The sequence below is a fragment of the Pangasianodon hypophthalmus genome, chromosome 4 (genome assembly GCF_027358585.1).
Source record: "Pangasianodon hypophthalmus isolate fPanHyp1 chromosome 4, fPanHyp1.pri, whole genome shotgun sequence".
NCBI classification, from domain to species: domain Eukaryota; kingdom Metazoa; phylum Chordata; class Actinopteri; order Siluriformes; family Pangasiidae; genus Pangasianodon; species Pangasianodon hypophthalmus.
The window spans coordinates 2214047-2222929 of NC_069713.1; the positions used below are offsets into that span (position 1 = coordinate 2214047).

The 8883-nt window shown below is 39.3% G+C and overlaps 1 protein-coding gene across 1 annotated transcript; it reads left to right on the forward strand.

Moving 5' to 3' along the window:
• The first annotated feature begins 494 nt into the window (after nt 1-494).
• LOC113524095 (aquaporin-1-like) lies at nt 495-7129 on the forward strand. Its single transcript, XM_053233024.1, has 4 exons — nt 495-1168; nt 2179-2343; nt 2496-2576; nt 5192-7129. Exons 1-4 carry the CDS (start codon nt 803-805, stop codon nt 5372-5374), a joined length of 795 nt encoding a protein of 264 aa, XP_053088999.1. The 5' UTR covers nt 495-802; the 3' UTR covers nt 5375-7129.
• The last annotated feature ends 1754 nt before the right edge of the window (nt 7130-8883 follow it).

An 8883-nucleotide genomic window follows, 5' to 3' on the forward strand; every position in this document is an offset into this window, starting at 1 on the left:
TACAGACTACAGACGTTATAGTCATGTGACCTGCTAATGATCAAGTGCGAATACAAGAAGCGTTTATAATAAAGGACAAAACAATCAGTGTGTGTTTAAACGAGGTGTGTGTAGTACACATGGAGTTATTAGTACATGTTGTAGACACGCCCACCTCTGTTATTTATAGAGGTTTCTCATCCCATGTGAATCGATGAGAACTACTACAGACATAATGAACACACACAAGGCCAGAAAGCTAATCCTGTCCGAACATTTGCTTGTATGGTGTGTTCAGTGATCAGAGGGTAACTGCTTGATGAATGGTCAGTAAGTTCCTAAATGGAACACTATTCATGTCAATGTGAACATGACCATCACTGAGCAGCTTGTCATGCTTATAAGTAATGGAAAATATTTTCCAAAAAGAGTGAGCCTTCATACAGTATCTAAGGGTCATTCTTGCACAATATTTTACACCATACATACCTCATAAAAACACATATTTAGCCATAATTCATTTACTCTTACAATAAATTTTAGTATTTTTATTATCTATGGACAGCACTTTGGTCCATTTTACTGGTTTTGAAAGTGCTTTATAAATAAAAGTTGAGTTGAGTTGAGAAATTTAGATTTTTTTAAAGATTTTCAGGTTTTCCGTCCCAGTTCAAAACCAGTTTTCTGTATTTTATCATCCGTCTCCAGTTCTCACCACTTCTGTGGCTGTTAAAACTAGCTTCCTGTCCTAGCCACCACCCACTCATGGTTTATAAGTGTCTGCTTAGCTAGCAGTGTGTCAGTAACGGACAGAAAACTCATCATGGTTAGGGAGCTCAGGACCGGCGCCCTTTGGCGTGCCGTGATCGCCGAGTTGGTCGGGATGACGCTTTTCGTTTTTATAGGGATAGGATCTGCCATTGGGACTTCGGACTACGACGGTCCCGATCAGGAAGTAAAGGTAGCTTTAGCGTTTGGCCTGGCCATCGCCACGCTGGCTCAGAGTTTGGGCCACGTCAGCGGAGCGCATCTTAACCCAGCCATCACTGTCGGCCTGCTGGTCAGCTGCCAGATCAGTGCTATTCGTGCAGTTTTATACATTTTAGCCCAGATGTTGGGAGCGGTCCTGGCCAGCGGCATCCTTTACGGTATTCGTCCTAAAGATGTCAAAGCTCTGGGGCTCAACGAGGTGAGTGACCAAACTGTACTCTCTATTCACAATCATCAGTCCCTCCATCACAGTTGTAGTTTTTCCACATTAACACACCCCCTTCAGGTTACGGAGGGTTTGATAATTACCTGATGGTTTGACTCAGGTGTGTTGAAGATGAGGAAAATAGAAAACTTGTGTGAACTTGTTTCACATCAATGAAAAACAGTAGTCCTGGTTTGTTCTGGATTGCTATAATTTTATGAGAACTTTCATAGAAATTAAATTAAATTTGAAATGAAATTTGGAAACAGCTGTTTATTTTATTTTTGTTTTTCTTGGCACGAAGCTAAGATTCATATTGTTCATATTGTCCATTTTTTAAAATGAATATTTAAAAATTTACCCAATTTTAATCATTTTAACAAACAAAGTTTTGAAATAAAATATTCATGAATCCAAATATGAGAAAATGCTACTGCAGGACATTGCAGCGTGAGTCGGCGATTCTACAGACTACTCTCTGGTTAAGACGTGTTCACTGGAATTCTGTTTTCATAAAAGATTTGATTTTGAAAAAATAGGATCGAAAACATGCAGGAATAAATTCTGGATGATTTACATATTTTTAAATTGCAAGACCTGGAAAATCCTGCTGATCCTCGTACTATTTTTAAAAGGCATTTAGTGATAATCTCCTCTCTTCTACATCTGGGTCATTCAAGATCGTTCATTAATTTTAGCCTCAAAATGAATCTGAAATGATGAAAAACAGGATATGAGACACGAGAGCTTTTTTGTAATGTTTGTTTTGAAGCCAAAAAAATCATCTTTGCATATCATTTTTTTCCTTTCAGAAGGAAAAAAAAGAATGAATGCAACATATACAGACACAACAACACAAAAACTCGTCATCAGGAGGAAAAAAATGTCTAAAACAAACTCGTCCTCTTGTCTTTGCTCCAAGATTGTTGTCTTTATGATTTTAACCTTTTAGAACTTGTTAAATATGTTAATTAATGGCGTTTGTGCTTTTCTGTCTCTCTCAGGTTGCTGAAAATATGACTCAGGGTAAAGCTTTCGGCGTGGAGTTCCTGGCCACCTTCCAGCTGGTGCTGTGTGTCTTAGCCGCGACGGACAGCCGCCGGAACGACGTGAAGGGATCGGCACCGCTCGCCATCGGACTTTCTGTGGGTTTGGGACACTTAGTGGCGGTAAGCAACTTACAAACTTTTTTAATTAAAAAAAAGTGCAGAAATGTCTTTGGGTTCCTGACCCCGTTGTAACTGTGAGTAGACCTCAAAAACACAAACCGCTGGTTTTGGACATGTTTCTTCTTCCTTATTCTTAAACACGCCCTCTCCAGATCAGCTACACGGGCTGCGGCATCAATCCTGCTCGCTCCTTCGGACCTGCTGTCATTATGAAGTCCTTTAAGAAACACTGGGTGAGTCCAGTCTTCTTGATAATCTTATTTAAATAATCAAAACACCATCATTCTTTAACAAACATTCACCATTCACCATTAAAACAGCAACATTCATCATTAAAACACCACTACAGACCGTCATTCTTTATCAAACATTCAACATTCATCATTAAAACACCAACATTCTCCATCAAACACCACAGAAGACCATTATTCTTTATCAAACATTCAACATTCATCATTAAAACACCAACATTCTCCATCAAACACCAACAAACACCAAAAAAGACCATCAATGGATAACAGTCATTCAACATTCATTGGTAAAACACCAATATTTTCCATCAAATACCTCAGACATTCTCTGTTTGATGTGTTTTAACACCATCAAATATCAACATTCTCCACCAAGCACTATGAGGAGCTTCCACCAAACATCATCAAACATAATAAATCTCCATAAAACACGACCAAATACCAACATTTTCCTCAAACCACCATCAAATCTCAACTTTCTACACCAATAATACTCTCACATTGACATTCTTCATCAAACACCAACATTCTTCACCAAACCCCACCAAACATCTACATTCACCAATTAAAATAAACCCTTTCATTGACATTCTCTATCAAACACCACCAAACATCTATGTCCTCCATCAACAATCAAAAGCACTCTCAAACATCAACTCTCAAACATCAACATTCTCCACCAAACACCATCAAACATCAGAAATCCTCCACCACACACATCAAGCATCAACATTCTCCAAAAAAATACTTTCACTGATATTCCCTAAACACCATAAAACATCTAACTTTTCCATCAAACTACCAACATTCTCCATCAAACACCATCAAACCTCAAAATTCCCCATTAAACACCATCAAACATCAAACATTCAAACCTTTCACCAACAAAAACACTCTCAAACATCAACATTCCTCCACCAAACACCATCAACTATCAGCATTCTCCAGCAAACACCATAAAAAAAAATCAGCATTCTCCATCAGACACCATCAATATCACCATTCTCCATCATAACATCATCAAACATCAAAATTCCTCCACCAAACACCATCAAACATGAACATTCTCCAAATATTTACATTGATATTCCCTAAACACCATAAAACATCTATCTATCCCAACATTCTCCATCAAACACCAGCAAACATCAAAATTCTCCATCAAACACCATCGAATGTCAAAAGTTCCCATTAAAGACCATCAAACATTAATATTCTCCATTAAACACCATCAAACATTCAAACATTTCACCAACAAAAACACTCTCAAACTTCACCATTCTCCACCAAATAACATCAAACATCGAAATTCCTCCACCAAACACCATCAAATATCAAAACTCCTCCACCAAACACCATCAAACATGAACATCATCCATCAGCATTCTCCACCAAACACCATCAAATATCACCATTCTCCACCAAACACTGTCAAACATCAAAATTCCTCCACCAAACACAATCGACCATGAACATTCTCCACCAAACAACATCAAACATTTAAACTCCTCCACCAAACTCCACCAAACATCAAAATTCTTCCACCAAAGACCATTAAACATCAAAATTCCTCCATCAAACATGAACATCCTCCATCAGCATTCTCCACCAAACACCATCAAATATCACCATTCTCCACCAAACACCATCAAACATCAAAATTCCTCCACCAAACACAATCAAACATGAACATTCTCCACTAAACACCATCAAATATCAACTAATCAATGTTGTATTCATTGTTATTGTTGTTATAGAAACGTTCCAGAAACATTTAGCTCTTTTAGGAGAACATTGGCTCCATTTGATTTCTATGTACCTCTGCCTGTCTCTCTGTCTGTCTCTCTGCCTGTCTCTCTGCCTGTCTCTCTGCCTGTCTCTCTTCCTGTCTCTCTGTCTGTCTCTCTTCCTGTCTCTCTGCCTGTCTCTCTTCCTGTCTCTCTGTCTGTCTCTCTTCCTGTCTCCCTGCCTGTCTCCCTGCCTGTCTCTCTGTCTGTCTCCCTGCCTGTCTCTCTACCTGTCTCTCTTCCTGTCTCTCTGCCTGTCTCTCTGCCTGTCTCCCTGCCTGTCTCCCTGCCTGTCTCTCTGCCTGTCTCTCTTCCTGTCTCTCTGCCTGTCTCTCTGTCTGTCTCTCTCTGCCTGTCTCTCTGTCTGTCTCTCTGCCTGTCTCTCTGTCTGTCTCTCTTCCTGTCTCTCTGTCTGTCTCCCTGCCTGTCTCTCTACCTGTCTCTCTTCCTGTCTCTCTGCCTGTCTCTCTGTCTGTCTCCCTGCCTGTCTCTCTGCCTGTCTCTCTTCCTGTCTCTCTGCCTGTCTCTCTGTCTGTCTCTCTCTCTGCCTGTCTCTCTGTCTGTCTCTCTGCCTGTCTCTCTGCCTGTCTCTCTGTCTGTCTCTCTTCCTGTCTCTCTGCCTGTCTCTCTGCCTGTCTCTCTTCCTGTCTCTCTGCCTGTCTCTCTGTCTGTCTCTCTCTCTGCCTGTCTCTCTGTCTGTCTCTCTGCCTGTCTCTCTGCCTGTCTCTCTTCCTGTCTCTCTGCCTGTCTCTCTGCCTGTCTCTCTGTCTGTCTCTCTGCCTGTCTCTCTGCCTGTCTCTCTGATTGCAGGTGTTTTGGGTGGCGCCGCTGCTGGCTGGAGTAGCAGCTGCTGTCTTCTATGATTTCGTGCTGCAGCCTCACAGCGAGCCCTATACTAAACGCGCCAGAGCCATCAGAGGAGCGTCGGAGTCAGAATCGTCACCGCTACTCGAGCCGTCCGGGAGCGCGGAGTCGCAGTGGCCCAGACGCTAAACTCTCCAACTGTAACGTCATGAAATTACGTAAACACCTCAATGAAGCGCTTTTTTGCCAATATGTTGTACTGTATGTGTGTGTGTTTAAAGCCGGGTCTAAAACCCAGAGACTAACGTCGGAGGTCTTCAGGTGATTCCACGCTTGAGGTGTCGTTTGTGTCGCATTGATTTTAAATTCCCAGGTGAAGTTTCCTTATGAACATGTTCCAGATAAATCACCTAAAACATTAATATACAGCATTTCACTTCCTCGAGTCGTCCATTATAGGCGATGAAAAAAAGTACATTTTAGTTCCTTCACTGAACCCCAATGAACTGGCTCATACATTCAGGAACAGGAAGTTGCATCATCCGAATTTCCTGAAGATCTGAGGAAGAAGAAAGATAAGAAAAGTTCTCATTAAATCTTTATTTTCTCTTTATTTTTGTGATATTGACTGATGAGGTCACTGTGAAAGTGCAAGCCTGTTACACAAATGATAGACTGAAATCAATTCTTAATTTAAACAAAAATGCATTTTAGGTAAATCTTTAGAATGTCTTTAACGACCTCATGCCTTTAGTAAGGATGCTAGTTAACCTCATTTTGTATTTATGTGTTTGTTAATTCAATGGTTTAAAAAAAACTCAACCCTTTTACTCAAAATTCATCAAATAAAAACCATGTAAAAAAAAAAGTATATTGTTGCCTGAGATTCTGGTTAACTTTTTTTCTTCATGTTTTCTTCAATTCAATGTTGAAAATTAATTTTTAAAATAAATAAAGTATAATTATTAAGAGTTGCAAGGGCTAAACGGCATCACAATCATGGAATCACCCTTTTATTTCCCCAGATTTTACTCAATCAAGCCTTAAAAACACGATTTAAACCTGCGAAAACGTCATTTCTGCTTTTTTTTAATATACGTACACATATATATACAGTTCTGTGCAAAAGTCTTAGGCAAAGAAATGCTGTGGAGCAAAGATGCCTTCAAAAGTAATGAAATCAAATGTTTCTACATTTAAAAAAAAATACTATAAAGAGCAGTAAACAGTAATAAATGAAACAAAGTCAATATTTGGCGTGATGATCCTTCGCTTGTGCAGTTTTATAAGGAAATGAGCTGGAAGTGTTACTGAGCATCTTGCAGAAGCAGCCACAGTTTTTCTGGAGACTTTGACTGTCGACTCGCTTCTTATTTCTGCAGCGAAACCCAGCAGCCTTCATTATGTTTTTATCTGAAAAGTGTCTCTTATGGAATCTGCTGCTTTCTTTACTGACATACAAAATTTTTCTGTAACGTTTCATTTTGTGCTGGAAAACTAATGTTTGGAATCTAAAATGTTTTTGTACTGAATCAATAATGTAGAAGTCGGAAAATAAACATCTATAACAAAGCTTGTACTAAAAAAAAAAGGGGGGTGGGGGTGCCAAGACTTTTGCACAGTACTGTATAAAGTAAAGGTCTGGACTGTTAAAGCCACTCCTGAGAGAAGGAGAGAAAAATCTTTTTTTTTTTTTCCAAATGAAAGGAGATAAAAGAAAAAAGAAAGAAAAAATAGACAAAAAGAAGAAATTAGATAAGAAGAAACAAGTTAGATTTCTGTATTAAAATTAAGAAAAAATAAGAAAGGGAAAGAAAAGAGAAGAAGAAACCAAGAAATGTTGAGCACATGCATTTACTCGTCAAACAAATCAAATCAAATTTGTCAGCAATAAATATCCTGTTGATACTTTTTGTTTTTTTGTAATAAATGATGAGATAAAAACAATTCTTCGCATTGGATCCAGTTCTAGAGTTCTAGACCCGCTTTTAAAAGCTTAAAAAGCTTTCATTAAAGACGACTTTTCTTTAGTGTCTTGTTTTCTTGCCTTATCTTTCACCGTCTCTCCAGTTCACCAGGGGTTATAGCTGAGAAGCTCATTGTTCAACTGAGGAGACATTTCAGGGTTAGCAAGTTAAAAAAACAAACAAAAAAACAAAAACATGCTCGTCTCAGCGTTCAGCTTTCACACAGTGACGGCGTCTTCCTCATTCTGTTTTGCTTTGTTGTGCTAATTGCTTGCTCGTTTGTCACTTCAAGGCCACAGAGTTGCACAGTACACTCACACCCCGTCGAACAAAGATGGTCGGCATCCAGCGTCGAGATCCGAACACTTCTGCAAAAGATATCAAAACCCTCAGAACAAAATGGTGTCTCACGACTCCGGCTTTTTCAGGAAGGATTTCGTATCCTGTTTTTTCACAATCAAATCCACGTACGTCCGATTGGACAGTTATGTAAGAGCAGTACACAACAACATACACAGGAAATCATTCGGACGGTTATTTCATGGGATGAGGAATTAATCGTATAAAAATTGATCTGAGGTCAGATGTTATAGCTTTAATTCCACATCAGCGCTTTTCTAAAATCTAATAACACTAACCGCTAAAAGCGTCGGGTCAAACAGTCACGCAGTCGTGCTCGGTTTGGATCAGGATCAGGAGCTTCAGATGTTCTCAGATGTTTCAGATGATTTTTTCCTGAACGTGATGGTCTCTGGAAGTCGGTTCAGATTTTTACTTTGGAGTTATCTGGAATATCTGATGTGGTGGCACACTGCTTTAAAAAAAATACATTGGGTGAATAAATCTAGGACAAACGGGCAACACGTCTGGGATTCATCCCTCTAGGAAGATATAGTATTCTCCATAAAATATCTTCAGACAACAACAAACATCAGCATTCTCTATTAAACACCAACAAACATCAGCATTCTCTATTAAACACCATCAAACATCAGCATTCTCCGTCAAACATCAGCATTCTCCATGAAACACCATCAAACATCAGCATTCTCCATGAAACACCATCAAACATCAGCATTCTCCATCACACATCAATGTTCTCCACCAAACGCCAACAAACATCAGCATTCTCCATGAAACACCATCAAACATCAGCATTCTCCACCTAACACCAACATACATCAGCATTCTCCGTCAAACACCAACATACATCAGCATTTTTCATCAAACATCAACATTCTCCACCTAACACCATCAAACATCAGCATTCTCCGTCAAACACCAACATACATCAGCATTCTCCACCTAACACCAACATACATCAGCATTCTCCATCAAACACCAACATACATCAGCATTTTTCATCAAACATCAACATTCTCCACCTAACACCATCAAACTTCAGTATTCTCCATCAAACATCAACGTTCTCCACCAAACACCAACAGACATCAGCATTCACCATCAAACATCAATATTCTCCACGAAACACCATCAAACATCACCATTCTCCATGAAAAACCATCAAACATCAGCATTTTTCATCAAACACCAACAAACATCAGCATTTTTCATCAAACACCAACAAACGTCAACATTTTCCATCAAACATCAACATTCTCCACCTAACACCATCAAACTTCAACATTCTCCATCAAACATCAACGTTCTCCACCAAACACCATCAATCTCACAAAAAAGCAACAAGCAACAACAAACCTCAGCATCTTC